A 16263-nucleotide genomic window follows, 5' to 3' on the forward strand; every position below is an offset into this window, starting at 1 on the left:
TATTTAAGTTAAAATCTTTTATGTACTTTCGCATCGTCGTTACTAGCTTATTTGGCAGACAGCTAATTTTATTTGGATGGCTGGTTCTGTTCAGTATGCTGCAGTAGAATTAGAACAATCAAATAAAAAGAAACAAAAAAATAAAATAATGTTTATAGTCAATTCCAAAATAGCTTTTGTTACTAGGGCTCTTAACTGAATTACTTAAAGGTACATATTATAAGAATACTGATATCGTATGTATTTTTGGTTTTTATCTGATATCCCCCTCTTTAAGGTTGGAAGTACAAGCAGATGTACAGAAAGAACGGTACAGTCTAAGTGGAGAATCTGGCACGGTCAGCTTGGGAACAGTTAGTGATAATGCCAGCACCAAAGCAATGGCGGGATCCATTCTGAATTCCTACATCCCATTGGACAAGTAAGGAATTATCACTGTCTTTAGACAAAATTATCATGGATAATGGTTATCAACTCTTAGGTTCTCTGAGAAAAGAAAATGGTGACATATCAAGAATATGCAAACCTATAGATACAGAAAGTAGATTAGAGGTTGCCAGAGGTTGGGAGGAGGGAAGAATGGGAACTAATTGCTAATGAGTGTGGGTTTCTTTTGGGAATGATGAAAACAGTCTGAAGTTAGGTAGTGGTGATTGTCGCACAACTCCGAATACACTAAAAAACCACTGAATTGTATGTTTTAAACAGGTAAATTTATGCAGCTGCTTCTGTTTTTTTAATTGAAGCATTGTTATAGTCTTTTTATTTCAAGCAGTTGTTTTTAGCAGAATGTATCCTCCATTAATTTGTTCTGATAGCTTTTATATAGCCTTTGAATTTTTCACACTGAAATTCTTCCCCCTTTACTGTCATCTAAAGAAAAATAAAAAAGAAGTTAGAAATTTATTTGTATTTGTTACTTTTATGTTCCAGAGAAGGCAACAGTATGGAGGTGCAAGTAGATATTGAATCAAAGCCATCCAAATTCAGGCACAACAGTGGAAGCAGTAGTGTGGAGGATGGCAGTGCCACCCGGAGTCATCCTGGTGGTTCAAGTGGCTTGCCTGAAGGTAAATCCAGTGCCACCAAGTGGTCCAAAGAAGCAACAGCAGGGAAGAAATCAAAAAGTGGTGGTAAATTAAGGAAAAAGAGTAACATGAAGATAAATGAGACCAGAGAGGACATGGATGCACAGTTATTAGAACAGCAAAGCACGAACTCAAGTGAATTTGAGGCTCCATCACTCAGTGACAGTATGCCATCTGTAGCAGATTCTCACTCTAGTCATTTTTCTGAATTTAGTTGTTCTGACCTAGAAAGCATGAAAACTTCTTGTAGCCATGGCTCCAATGATTATCATGCCCGCTTTGCTACTGTTAACATTCTTCCTGAGGTAGAAAACGACCGTCTGGAAAATTCCCCACATCAATGTAGCATTTCTGTGCTTACCAAAACTGCTTCCTGTTCAGAAGTTCCACAGTTGAATCATATTGCTGAAGAACATGGTAACAATGGAATAAAACCCAATGTTGATTTATATTTTGGTGATGCACTAAAAGAAACAAATAACAACCACTCACATCAGACAATGGAATTAAAAGTTGCAATTCAGACTGAAATTTAGGCCTATCAATGCTGCAAAATAATTACCACTGAACAACCTTGTTTGGAGCTGGTTGAACTACACATGACTACTTTAAGTTTCAAGTTACCAGCAAATGCCGGGTTACATAATCATAATTCAGATATTTTCTGTGTTCAGCAAAGCATCGTGTTTCATGTGGACCTTAATTACCAAACTATGAAATGAAGGCTTTAAAAGTGCATTATTGTAAGGACAATAATTCCTTAGAGAAGTATGTTTTGTGCATTTGCCACAAAACATTGCTTTAAGCACATACTTGTGTATTTAGTTAGAAATTTGGCTTAATTTATAATCAATATAAAATACTAATGCAGTTCTATAGCATTCTTATGGAGAAAACTTGAGGCTTGGGGTTAAGTGGTTAGTGACATTTTATTGAAACCACTAAGGGATACTGTTTAAAGAACCTTGCAGGTTACTCTCAGTATATGATATCTTTTGTAACATTTGCATTCATAACTGGGCATAAATTTAATTTTTTTCTTCATATGCAATGTGGATATATAAAGCTTAATGCAGCCCATTTGCTACCATCTGTATACTTAGACACTTTGAGCAAGACTGTGGCAGTTTTTGCACAACTTTGAAATAGAAATACCTGGTACTCTGTATATCATGTATATTGTTGATGCCATCTTAGAAGAAAAGTATAAAGGTAGGTAATTAAGTATATTGACAGCACCAAATAAGATAACATAAAACTGCAAAAACAAAATTCCATTAGTTTATAAGTATTACAAAAAAAGTCACCTTTCACTGCGTGGAAGTTTGCACCCCATTTATTCTTGGTGCCTTTGGTATAGACTGGAATTTAAGAGTCTAGTTGTTTTAGGATTTTGCTGTATTGTTTTCCATAATGTCCTCTCTAGCCACCTTGGATTGTGTAGAAAAATACAGGATAGATAAACATAATTATGATTAATAATAACAATGCTGAAAAAGTATTAGCCTACCAAAGACACACTCAGGCTTTAGTAAATAACTTTACATAACCTCAGTTTTTAACACATGCATATCTTCTCCAATCATGAAATCAAAGTACGGTGCAGAGTTTGTACCAAGTACTAAGGAGGGGTCTGTGTATGGCTGGCTTTATTGTCTTTTGTTTATGGAAGTTGTTCAGCTGACATAAACAGAAATTGGCCAAAATACTGCCTATAATGTTAAATTTCTAAATAATTCACTTAAATAAAACAGGTTAACCTCAATGATAGCAGTTAAAATGTTCCATCTTATGTGTTTCTTTTAAGTATTACCATTATGGTGCTACTGAGCGTTTTCTTTTGATAAAAAGAAAAATGCCATGGGCTGCAGTCTTCCATCACTTTTTCTCACAGGTCCATTAATATGCTTATAACACTAGTGCCAGTTATTTTATTTGATAATGCTTATTATGGTATTTGTATATTTGTTTGCATTCCAATTTTGTTGAATCGTGTGTAAACTGCATACATGAAATAAATGTAAATACTAATATATTGCTGCCTTATGGTTTGTGTATAGGTTTTTTTTTTATAAGAATGGGAATATTCATTTGCCACATGATAGTTATTCATAAATACTACAAGCCTTTGAGATGATTCTGCATTTAGTCTCAGCCCAGAGGGAAGCATTTGCTGAACTTCTCAACAAAAAAATTATTAGAAACCTTTCTTCATGTCTAATACCTACCTTTCCTTCAGAAAGAAGCTGCTTTATTCATCAAAATAATTTCTTTTTTTTAAGTAAATTGGTTGGAAAATAAATAGATCTATCGAATTATGAAGAGGTATTATAATCTTCATCTTAAGAGAAAAGTAAAAATATCTTAAAAAACTTTAAGAGATTCATTCTACTCTAGCAACATTAGATTATGAACTAGAGCCATTTAAAATCAAGCTAATAATTGTAATCAAACACTTTTCTCATAGCCTCTATAAAATGCATAGGTGGTTTTCCTGTTACGTAGTTAATACTTCATGAAAATAATCTGTATGAATATGTGGACTGCCTTAACATTTCTGTAAAAGGCTAAAGGTCAGATGGAAAGTTTAATGATTTTAGGAGGAATAAAGCAAAAGTGGTGTTATGTTGGAGGCAAGTACAATTAAGTTCACCCCATCCCTCTTCTGGTTGTATCCTCAACCAGTTACCACTTCAGTCTCACTTTTTAATGCTCTAAACCTTTCAACTAGATTCAAAAGTTCCTTCATTTCCCAGGAGTTCTTCAAACATGGATTAATGTAGGACCAAGCCAGATTCTCCTGGAGCTCAACTCTGGAATAGCCCAGAACAAAAGAACACTCTTAGGTTCAAGGAAGGCCTTACCTCACCAAAATCTTTTAAAACCTTTTGTACTTTGCTTTCTTTAAGGCCTACAGGAAAATCACAAGGTAGTGAGAAAGGAGAATACAAAGATTGTAACCGTACTGTCTACTGTTCATTATGTAGAACACCAGTTTAACTGGATTGTCTTAAAAGTACAAACTCCCAGCTTCAGAGCACTGAATTAGCTTTTTATGTTAAATTCACACAGTCACTCATTTTCACTGCAAATTTGGTTCATTTGTAAATGTGACATGAGCAGAATACCTAAACTCCTGCTCCATTGATCATTTTGCCTTTCTATTCTGAGTCATCAGGATTCTCAGGGCTATATTTTATATGGTTCCTTTTAATGGGTTTGTTGTTTCATTAATTTCCTCAAAGTATGAGCTATCATTGCTAAAAACCAGTATTTACATACTGATTGGTTTTGAATGCCCAAAGTAGTATTCTAAACTTGGGGAGAGTGACAGACAGTATTTTGGTAGCCATCATTTAATAGATGACTGGTGAGAATCTGCAGTTTTTAAACTTAGTTCAAATTTAGTCACTATATTTATATGCCAGTCAGAATTTTTTGTGATTTCTGTTTGTTTATTCATTCAACGAAGTAACAAAGTAGATCTGGAGATACAGCATTGTATCAAACAGACACTCTGGCTTCAACGAACTTACTGTTGGGAGAGAGACATAAGTAATAAATATATCCATATAGCTTAAAATAATGATGGGTACTATGAAAAATACAGACTGGGGAATAAAGTGACTAGACGTATTGGGTAGTGCTATTTTATACAGGGAAAACAGGAAGGGTCTCTTCTTAGATGACATTTATGCAAAAATCTAAAGGAAGTGAGAGAAGAACTATGTAGACATGCCTAATGGATGAGCATTCCAAATAGTGATCTCCCAGGTGAGTTAATGGACAAGTTAGACATCAGTCTTAGAAATTTTTTGATATTTAGTAAGGCGAGTCTGCCACTTTGTTTTCCTTAAAGAGTGTCTTGACTGTTCTTGGCACTGTACATTTCCATAAACATTTTCGAATAACCTTGTTGAGGTCCACCAATTTTGATTGGAACTGCATCGAATCTATAATTATCCTATAAAGGTCTCTCATATCTTTTGTTAAATTTTCTTTCAGGTACTTGATATTTTTTTAGATGTCACTTTCTGTTTGTTACAATTAATACTATATAGAAATACAACTGATTTTTGTGTAATGGTTTTGTATCTGGAATATTATTTTTGTAATTCTAATGGTTTATCTCTAGATTATTCGATATTTCTATACATAATCATCTGTGAATAATTTAACAATTTTTACAGTACTTTGAAGTGTCACTTTCTATGTACCTTTAAAATAGTAACTTATTTACTCTTCAGAACAACCCTATGAAGGACATACTCATTATCCCCATTTTATAGATGAGAAACTGAGGCACAGAGTTAACTGCTTTGCCCAGAGTAACATAGCTGGCAAGTAGTAGAGCTGGGATTCAAACTGTTTTGTTTCTTCCTCTTTAATCTTTACATCATATATTTCTTTTTCTGACCCATTTGCATTGATGAGGACTTCAAATGTATAGTGCTGAATAGTGGTGGTTATGGGGCATAACTCTTAGTTTTCCAAGAGTTTTTACCTTAATACGTTGAAATTTTTGCTTGCTGTTTGGCGGTGGGGGCGGGGGGGAACATCTGCCATATAATTATGATTTATTTCTTTATTAATGTGGTGAATTTAATTTTTCAACTATTAAACTAACTTCCTGAGATAACCTTCAATATCAGAGTAAGATTAGAATTATGCTTTCCTTGACTGTTTGGCAGAAATTGCTGTTAAGGCTGTCTGGGCCTTTTGAATTGTTCGTTATCTTTTTTTCATTTTTTTTTTATTTCAAGAATACAGTGCATTGGTTAGACATTTTTATAGTTAATGAAATGATCCTCCGATTGTTCTTTCTCTCCTCTGGCTCTCTACCTAGCCAATACATTAATGCTAACTGCATTTCCTATGCCATGCTCCCATCCCTGTGACCATCTAACAACTACTAATTTGTACTTCTTTAACTCTTCACTCCATTGTCCCAGCCCCCCAACCCCCACCCCTCTGGCCATCACCAGATTGTCCTCTATATTTGTGAATCTGTTTTTGATTAGTTTGGTTTTTTTGTTCCTTAGATTCCACATATAAGTGAAATCATATGGTATTTATCTTTGTCTTATTTCACTTAGCATAATAACTTTTAGGTCCATTCATGTCATTGCAAATGGTAGGATTTCATTTTTTTTAATGGCTGAGTAATATTCCATTGTGTATATGAATCATAACTTCTTGATCCAATCATCTGTTGATGGGCATTTAGGTTGCTTCTGTATCTTGGCTATTGTAAATTGTGCTGCCATGAATATTGGGATGCATAGATCTTCACAAAATGTGTTTTTTTTAATTTTTTGAGAAACCTCCATATTGTATTCCATAGCATCTGTACCAATTTGCAATCCCACCAATAATATATGGGGTTCCCTTGTCTCCACATCCTCGCCGACACTTGTTGTTCTTTGATTTATTGATGATAGCCATTCTGACAGGTATGAGGTGATATCTCATTGTGGTTTTAATTTTCATTTCTCTGATGATTAATGACCTTGAGCATCTTTTCATACGTCTATTGGCTATCTGTATTTCCTCTTTGGAGAAGTATCTGTTCAAGTCTTCTACCTATTTTTTAATTGGATTGTTTTTTGTTGTTGTATGAGTTTTTTGTATATTTTAGATGTTAACCTCTTATCAGATATATCACTAGTGAATATCTTCTTTGAATCAATTGGTTGTCTTTGTTTTGTTGATGGTTTCCTTTGCTGTATGAAAACTTTTAGTTTGATGTAATCCCATTTGTTTATTTTTTCTTTTGTTTCTCTTGCCTGAGGAGATATATCCAAAAAGAAATTACTGTTAGCAATATCAGAGAGTTTACTGCCTGTGTTTTCTTCTAGAAGTTTTATGGTTTCGGGTCTTATATTTAAGTTTTTAATCCATTTTGAGTCTATTCTTGTATATAGTGTAAGAAGATGGTCCAGTTTCATTTTTTTTGCATATATCTGTCCAGTTTCCTCACACCATTTATTGAAGAGACTGTTTACCCCAATGTATATTCTTGCCTCTTTTGTCATATATTAAGTGAGCGTATAGGTGTGGATTTATTTCTGGACTCTCTTATTCTGTTCCATTGATCAATGTTTCTGTTTTTATGACAGTACCATGCTGTTTTGATTACTGTAGCCTTGTTGTGTAGTTTGATATCAGGTAGTGTGATACTTCCAACTTTGTTCTTCTTTCTCAAGATTGCCGTGGCTATTCAGAGTCTCTTATGGTTCTATATAAATTTTAGGATTATTTGTTCTAGCTCTCTGAAAAATGCCATTGGTATTTTGATAGGGATTGCACTGGATCTATAGATTGCTTTGGGTAGTATGGCCATTTTAATGATGTTGATTCTTCCTACCCATGAGCATGGTATATGCTTCTATTTATTTGTATCTTCAACTTCTTTTTTCAATGACATAATTTTCTGAAAACAGGTCTTTTACCTCCTTGGTTAATTTGATTCCTAGGTATTTTATTCTTGGTGCAATCATAAATGGGATTGTTTTCTTAATTTCTCTTTCTGAAAGTTCATCATTGGTGTATAAAAATGCCACTGACTTCTGAATATTTATGTTGTAACCTGCTACTTTACTAAATTCATTGATCAGTTCTAACAGTTTTTTTGATGGAATCTTTAGGGTTTTCTATATGTAGTATCATGTCATTGGCAAATAACAAGAGTTTTACTTCATCCTTTCCAATTCGGATACCTTTTATTTCTCTTTCTGGTCTTATTGCTGTGGCTATGACTTCCAATACAATGTTGAAGAGGAGTGGCAAAAGTGAACATCTTTGTCTTGTTCCTGATCTTAAGGAAAACGCTTTTAGCCTTTCCCCATTAAGTATGATGTTAACTGTAGGTTTGTCATATATGGCCTTTATTACATTGAAGTGTGTTCTCTCTATTCCCTCTTTGCTGAGAGTTTTTATCATAAATGGATGCTGGATTTTGTCAAATGCTTTTTCTGCATCTATTGATATGATCATATGGTTTTTTTCTTTTGATTTGTTAATGTGGTGTATTACATTAATTGATTTGCAGATATTGTACCAACCTTGCATCCCAGAAATAAATCCAACTTGATTATGGTGTATGGTATTTTTAATGTATTGCTGAATTCAGTTTGCTAATATTTTGTTGAGGATTTTTGCATCAATGTTCACAAGAGATATCAGCCTATAGTTTTATTTTTTTGTAATGTCTTTGGTTTTGAAATCAAGATAATGGTGGCCTCATAAAAGGAATTAGGGAGCCTTCCCTCCTCTTGAATTTTTGTGAATAGTTTAAGAAGAGTAGGTGTTAATTCTTTGCATGTTTGATAAAATTCTATGAAGACTTCTGGTCCAGGATTTGGTTTTTTGAGAGGTTTTTGATTACTGATTCTATTTTGGTGGTGGTAATTGGTCAGTTCAGATTTTCTGTTTCTTCTTGACTCAGTCTTAGGAGTTTATATGTTTCTAGGAATGTATCCATTTCTTCCAGATTGTCCAATTTGTTGGTGTATGATTACTGTTAGTATTTTCTTAAGATCCTTAGTATTTCTTTGGATTCTGTAGTTATTTCTTCTCTTTTATTTCTGATCCTATTCACTTGAGTCATCTCTTTTCCTTGATGAGTCTGTTTAAGGGTTTATCAATTTTGTTTATCCTTTCAAAGAACCAGCTCTTGGTTTCATTAATCTTTTGTATTGTTTTTCTAGACTCTATTTTGTTTATTTCTGCTCTGATCTTTATTATTTCTTCCTTCTGTTCACTTTGGGTTTGGTTGCTGTTCTTTTTCTAGTTCTTTTAAGCGTAAGATTAGATTGTTTATTTGAGCTTTTTCTTGTTTCTTGTTTCTAATTTCTCTCTTAGGACTCCTTTTGTTGTGTCTCATAGATTTTGAGTTGTTATGTTTTCATTTTCATTTGTCTCTAGGTACCTTTTGATTTCTTCCTTGATCTCATTGTTAACCACTTCATTGGTTAGTAGCATGTTATTTAGATTCCATGTGTGTGTGTATTTCCAGTTTTTTTCTTATAGTTGATTTCTAGTTTCATATCATTGTGATCGGAGAAGACAATTGATATGATTTCAGTCTTCTTAAATTTATTGAGACTTGTTTTGTGTCCTAACGTGGTCTATCCTTGAAAATATTCCATGTGCCTTTGAGAAGAATATATATTTTGCTGCTTTAGGGTAAAATGCTCTGAAAATATCTATCCATCTTGCCTAGTGTGTCTGTTAGGCCCATTGTTTTCCTTATTGATATTTTTCCTGGAAGATCTGTCTGTCCATTGGTGTCAATGGGGTGTTAAAGTCTCCTACCATGAGTGTATTACTGTTGAGCTCTCCCTTTATGTCAGTTAATAATTGCTTTATGTATGTATGTAGGTGCTCCTGTGTTGGGTGCATATATGTTTACTAGGGTTATGTCCTCTCGATTTATGGATCCCTTTATCATTATGTAATGCCCTTCTATGTCTCTTATTATAGCCTTTGTTTTAAAGTCTATTTTATATGAAAATAAGTATTGCTACCCCAGCTTCTTTTTTTTTTTTTCATTTCTATTTGCATGAAATATCTTTTTCCATTCCTTTACTTTCAGCCTGTGAGTGTAAGTTGATCTGAAGTGGGTCTCTTGTAGACAGCATATGCATGGGTCTTGTTTTCTTATTCATTTGGCTACCCTATGTCTTTTGATTGGAGCATTTAATCTATTTACATTTAAAGTGACTAATGATAGGTACATAGTTACTACCATTTTATTATTCATATGTGTGTTTTCTATTTTATTTTTTACCCCTTCTCTTTTTATAGAAGTTCCATTAACATTTCTTGTAAATTGGCTTCTTGGTGATGAATTCCTTAAGCTTTTCCCTGTCTGGGAAGCTCTTTATCTCGCCTTCCATTTTAATTGAAAGCCTTACCGGGTAGAGTGTTTATTGTTGTAGATTCTTGTTTTCCATAACTTTGAATATTTTTTGCCAGTCCCTTCTGGCCTGCAAAGTTTCCTTTGAAAAATCAGCAGACATTCTTTTGGGAGTGCCCTTGTAAGTAGCTGCCTTTCTCTTGCTGCTTTTAAGAGTCTCTCTTTGTCTTTGACCTTTGGCATTTTAATTATGATGTGTCTTGGTGTGGGTCTATTTGAATTCCCCTTGTTTGGGACTCTTTGTGCTTCCTGAACTTATATGTCTAATTCCTTTGCCAGGTTAGGGAAATTTTCTGTCATTATTTCTTCAAATAGAGTCTCGATCCCTTGCTCTCTTCTCCTTCAGGTACTCCTATGATCCAGATATTGTTACGCTTCATGTTGTCCCAAAGGTCTCTTAAACTATCCTCATTTTTTAAAATTTTCTTTTTGTTGTTCTGATTGGTTGTATCTTGCTACCTTGTCTTCCAATTCACTGATTTGATCTGCTTCATCCAATCTAGTGTATTCTTCATTTCTGTCTGATTCTCTTACGGTTTCTGTGTCCTTTTTTATGCTTACTATCTCTATCTTCTCAGTGTGCTCATCCATTCTTCCCCTAAGTTCATTGAGCATCTTTATAATCATTATTTTGAACTCTCTCTGGTAGGTTGCTTGCCTCCATTTCAATTAGCTTATTTTCTGGAGTTTTCTCCTGTTGTTTCATTTGTGACATGTTTCTTGTTTTCTCATTTTATTAGCCTCTTTGTGTTCATTTCTATGTGTCAAGAATATTCGTTTCATCTCCCAGCCTTGGCCAGATGGCCTAACGTGGAAGGTGTCCTGTGTGGCCCAGTGACGCACTCTCCCTGATCCCCTATGCCGGGTGCTCTGCACATGATCTCTGTGTGGGTTGTGTGTGATCTTCTGTTGTTGCCAAGACTTTATTGTTAGTCCATCAGTGGAAGGGATTAACACTCAGGCTAATTGTGGGAATTGGCTGCACCCACAAGGTAAGAGTTGCTGTGGGGGCGCTGACCCCACTGAGTGGGATTTGCCCTAGTGGGCTTGTGTACTTGTTGAAACCACTCTTTGTGTGTATCGCTAATGGGGCTAGTCATGATTTGCTCTGTTGTGGTTTTCTGCAATTTCTGTGTCTGCATGTTCCCACAGTAGTCACAGATCACAGGGAGATAAGCTGCTCTCTGGGGCAGTCCCACAGACCCCTGCGATCCCCTCAAGAGATATTGCAGCATGTACAGGCAGCAGTGGTCTGCCCACAACTTTTCCCCGAAATGCACTCACTGCCCTAGCCAGGATCTGTTGCCTGTACAGAATGCGCAATCCCAGAGCCAAGCAGAGCACAGGAGGCTGCCTGTCAGTGGACTGCAGATACTCTGTGGCTAGGGTAAAGCAAGATCTCAGAGAGACAGGCCAATACAGCCTCAGTTTTGCTGCAACTTCTGTGCCGGGCATTCTTGCTGTTGTCTCAGATCACAGTGAGACCAGCTGCCATCTGGGACAGTCCCACAGACCTCTTTGCTTCCTAGACACAATATCGCAGCTCTTGCCAGCAGCAGAGGTCTGCCTGCAACTGGCTTTCCTGCAGTGCCTGCCCTGCGCTAGCCAGAGTTTGTTTGTTACTGTCAATGGGCTGCCTGGGACATTTTGTGCATTGGGTGGGGCAGGATTTCAGGGTGACAATGGCCATCAGATCTATACAGCCTCAGTCCTGCTACAACTTTGATGTTCCCACAGAAGTCCCAGATCACAGCAAAACCAGCTGCTGTCTGGGACTGGCCCACAGATCCCCAAGATCCACCCAAGTTCGTGTTGGCAGCAGTGATCTGCCTGAAACTGTTTCTGAAATGGAAATGCACATAGAGCTGGTCGCCAGCTGTGAATATTTGGCCCTTAATCATGCAGGGCGTGGCAGCCATCCAGCAACAAAAGCCCCAGGCATGCTGCAGGTTGGGTGGGGCGTGCTGATCTCAGGCCAGCGTTTCCTAATGGCCCTGAGGGAGGGGTCTGCACAGTCAGGCTGGCAATGGTCTGTAGATTGCCTGATAGGGGCCCTGACTAAGGCACACTAGTGGCTGCCCATCCATTCCTTGTTCTGGCACCAGGTAATGCAGATTCTGTCAGTATAAGTCCCGTGCAAGCCTCTGACCCACCACCGGTGTCCCAGGTGAGTGTCCACATGGCAGAAAGCCTGTGCACGGGTCCTTCAAAGGGGCATCTAGAGTTTCAGTCTCCTTCGTCTCACCCAGACGGCCGGAATCCCCTCTGGTTTTTACAGTTGGAGTTATTGGAGACTCCTCTTCCTTGGGCTGGCACCCTGGGCTGGGGAGCCCTCAAATGTGGCCAAGAACCACCACCCCCCTGCTTCAGGGGCCTCTGCAGCCTCGCTCTCCCTCCTGGTGTTCCTCCACTTGCGGGAGTGGGTCCAGCCGATTCAAGATTTTGCCCTTCCTACTGGCTTCAATATGGCTTCTTTACATTATCAGACGTACGTGTTGTGGTCAGCTAGCCGGTCTTTAGGTGATTCTCCATGTTGATTATTTTATAATTTGGCTGTAATTTCAATGCGGACCTGGGAGTAGGCAAACCTTGCTTTTACCTAGTCCCCCATCTTACCCCCGATCCTGACTTGTTTTGTTTTTTTAATACCACAGAAAGCCAGACTTTTAGGGCTAGTTATCATATATATAATATGAGCAGTAAAGAATGGCAAATTCTTCCCTGTAAGAGTTTACTAATCCTAGAATCTGTCAATTTTGCTGGCTCTCTGGTGACAATATAGTCCTGTTTTGTTTTCTTTCCAGCCTTTTGCCTACTAGCACTGGAGCACCTGTTTCTGTTATCGCTTGTCCTGCATGAAGGAAGTAAAACTTAGATATTTCACAACCCATGTATACCAGATGCCTCCAAATTTTGAATTCAGGATACTGGAAAAACAAATCTTAGAAAGAAAGAAACTGGAGGCTTTGAGAGCAAGGACCTTTTCCTTTTCGTGTAAGTATGTACTTAATAAGTACTCTATTTGAAGAGGGAATTGAGAATAAGCTAGCTATGATGGGACAGAATAACTGAGCAAAGGGAATGAGAGTGTGGACTTAGGCCTCAGAATTGGTGACCAATCACTTCATTACATTGTATGCTATAGCAAATTGTTTGAAACAAGAGTGGCTGAAAAGGTAGTCAACTTTTAACAAAGTTTTATGCCAAATATGTTACTTTACACATATTCTAAGATGTATGACAGCCACTGGAACATGATTTTTCAGGGTTAGGGTAGCTAAGGCGTTTTAATTTTGCTTTGGGGGGTCTTTTTATTGTTTGGTTATTTAAGGGAAATGTAATACTTTCAGCTAAATAAATTGTTGCTTTATGGGTAATATGTGAAATATGGGTTTTTTTTACTTTGATTTATTTAATCTTACTATTAGTTTCAAGTATACAGTACATTGGTTAGACGTTTATATAGTTTATGAAACGATCCCCCTGCTTATCTTCCCTCTGGCTCTACGCACAGCCATTACTTTATTGCTGTCTGCATTCCCTCTACCATGCTCCCCATCCCCATGACCCTCTACACTAATATATATCTCTTTAACCCTTCACCGCTTTCTCCTGCCTCCCCCCCCACTACCAACCTCCCCTCTGGCCACCACCAGATCGTCCTCTATATTTGTGAGTCTGTTTTCGATTAGTTCTTTTTTATTGTAGTGAACCGATGTTTTAAAGACATTACTATTGAGAGTTTATGCACAAAAGAATTTATTTCCCCCTTTTTCTTGGCTCCCTCTTTGTCTTCTCTTACTCTTCCCACATTACTTTTCCTCATAACCAATGTAAATGACCAAGTATATATGATACTAAGGTCTTTTCCATGCATATAATCACACAATGTGTAGATAGATAGATAAATAGATAGATAGATAAATAGATAGATAGATAGATGATAGATAGATTTGATTTTTTTTGTAATATCTTACAGAAATCAGTCCAAGTCAACTGATATAGCTCCAGTTCATTCTTTTTATTTTTTCTTTTTATTTTTTTATGTGCCAAGTAATATTCAGAGATCTACATACATTATCTCATAGCTTTTTCAAAAATTGAGATACAATTCACACCAAACCATTCACTCTTTTAAACTGTACAATTCAGTTGTTTTAGTATATTTACAAAGTTGTGCAACCATCACCACTATTTAATTCCAGAATATTTTCATCATTCCAAAAAGTAAACCCATATCCATTAGTTGCTGCTGTCCCTGTTCCCAGCCCTGGCAACCACTAATCTACTTTCTGTCTCTACCGAATTACCTGTTCTTGACATTTCACATGCAAATGTGGCATTCTGTGATGGACATCTTTCACTTAGCATAATGTTTTCAAGATTTATCCATGTCGTAACATATATCAATACTTTTTTTTTATTCCATTGTATGAATATAGTACTTTTGTTTATTCATTCATCAGTTGATGGACATATAGGTTGTTTCTACTTTTTGGCTATTGTGCATGAGACTGTGAACACTCATACACAAGTTTTTGTAGGAATATATATTTTCAATTCTTTTGAGTAGCTCCCCAGAGTAGAATTACAGGGTAACATGGCAACTCTACATCCAGCTTTTTGAGAAACTGCCAAATAGTGACTGCACCATTTTACATTCTCAACAGGAATGCTTGAGGGGTCCAATTTCTTCACATTCTCATCAATGTTTGTAATCGTCCATCTTTTTTATTATAGCCATCCTCATATGTATGAAATGGTATATTATTGTGGTTTTAATTTGCTTTTCCCTAATGACTGATGATATTAAGCATCTTTTTATGTATTTATTGAACAGTTACATATTTTTTTTTAAATCTTCTTTAAAGATCATGTTTTTCTAATCCATTCTGCCAAATCCAGCCTTTCAATTAGTGTTTAATCCATTTATACTTAATGTAATTAATGAAAAGATAGGGGTTTTTTTTTTTTTGGTATCAAAAGAGATAAATTCTTTTTTTAAATTAATTAATTAATTAATTAATGGCAACATTGGTTAACAAAAGCTGGTAAGTTTCAACTGTACATTTTAACAGTAAGGCATATATATATTTACATTGTGTGTTCACCTCCCATGTTAGATTTCTTTTTTTCACCACATAATTGACCCCTTTTACCTAATCTACTTCCCCATTCCCCTCTACCCTTTGGTAACCATTAGTGTATTGTCCATGTCCATGAGTCGCTGTTTGTTTGTCCTCTTTGTTGCTTTTAGGGTTATATCCCACATATAAGTGATATCACGTGGTTTTCAACTTTTTCTGTCTAGCTTATTTCGCTTAGCATGATTATCTTGAAACATCCATGTTGTCGCAAATGGCAGTATTTCATCTCTTCTCATGGCTGAGTAATATTCCATGGTATATATGTACCACAGCTTCTTTAGCCAATCATCTATCATAGGACACTTCGGTTGCTTCCATGTCCTGGCCACTATGAATAATGCTGCTATGAACATCGGTGTGCAAATATCTTTTCAGATGTAAGTTTTCAAGTCTTTGGGGTAAATATCCAGTAGAGGGGTTGCTGGATCATATGGTAGATCAATTCTTAGTTTTTTTTGAGGAACCCCCGTACTGTTTTTCATAGTGGCTGTACCATTTTGCGTACCACCAGTAGTGTATGAGGGGTCCTTTTTCTCCACATCCTCTCCAACATTTGTTATTACTTATTCTCATGATTACAGCTATTCAAACAGGTGTGAGATGGTATCTCATTGTAGTTCTGATTTACATTTCCCTAATAGCAAGCGATGTTGAGCATCTTTTCAAATATTCATTGGCCATTTGTATGTCCTCTAGGAAGAAGTGTCTGTTCAGGTCCTCTGCCCATTTTTTCATTGGATTGTTTGTTTTTTTGTCGTTGTTTTTGTTATTGAGTTGTATGAGTTCTTTGTATATTTTGGATATTAGGACCTTATCGGAGGTGTTGCTAGCAAATATTTTCCCATTCAGATGGCTGTCTCTTTACCTTGTTGATAGTTTCTTTTGCTGTGCAGAAGCTTTTAGTTTGGTGTAGTCCCATTCATTTATTTTAGCTTTTACTTCCCTTGCCTTTGAGGTCAAATTCATAAAATCCTCTTTAAGTCCAAGGTACTTGAGAATAGTTCCTATATTTTCTTCTATGCATTTTCTTTTTTCAGGTCTTATATTCAGGTCCTTAATTCATTTTGAGTTAATTTTAGTGTGTGGTGATAGACAACAGTCTAGTTTC

At 36.3% G+C, this 16263-nt stretch overlaps 1 protein-coding gene and 1 long non-coding RNA gene across 4 annotated transcripts in view; both read left to right on the forward strand.

The window, feature by feature from the left end:
- Positions 1–3123, forward strand: part of RNF19A (ring finger protein 19A, RBR E3 ubiquitin protein ligase) — a 55423-nt gene extending 52300 nt beyond the window's left edge. For 2 of the 3 annotated variants that reach the window (XM_039853922.1, XM_039853924.1), the window contains 2 exons: positions 278–421; positions 934–3123. In XM_039853922.1, the coding sequence (XP_039709856.1) occupies positions 278–421; positions 934–1624 (835 nt within the window). In that variant the 3' untranslated portion in view covers positions 1625–3123. The remainder of the gene's footprint in view (positions 1–277; positions 422–933) is intronic. The other variant, XM_039853923.1, reaches the window with a different exon arrangement.
- Positions 3124–12389: 9266 nt separating this feature from the next.
- The window catches only part of LOC120595691 (uncharacterized), a 45399-nt gene continuing 41525 nt past the window's right edge, over positions 12390–16263 (forward strand). The window contains exon 1 of the long non-coding RNA XR_005650938.1: positions 12390–13002. This is a non-coding gene — a long non-coding RNA (uncharacterized LOC120595691). The remainder of the gene's footprint in view (positions 13003–16263) is intronic.

The sequence above is a fragment of the Pteropus medius genome, unplaced genomic scaffold, assembly GCF_902729225.1.
Source record: "Pteropus medius unplaced genomic scaffold, Ma_sr-lr_union100, whole genome shotgun sequence".
Classification (NCBI taxonomy): domain Eukaryota; kingdom Metazoa; phylum Chordata; class Mammalia; order Chiroptera; family Pteropodidae; genus Pteropus; species Pteropus medius.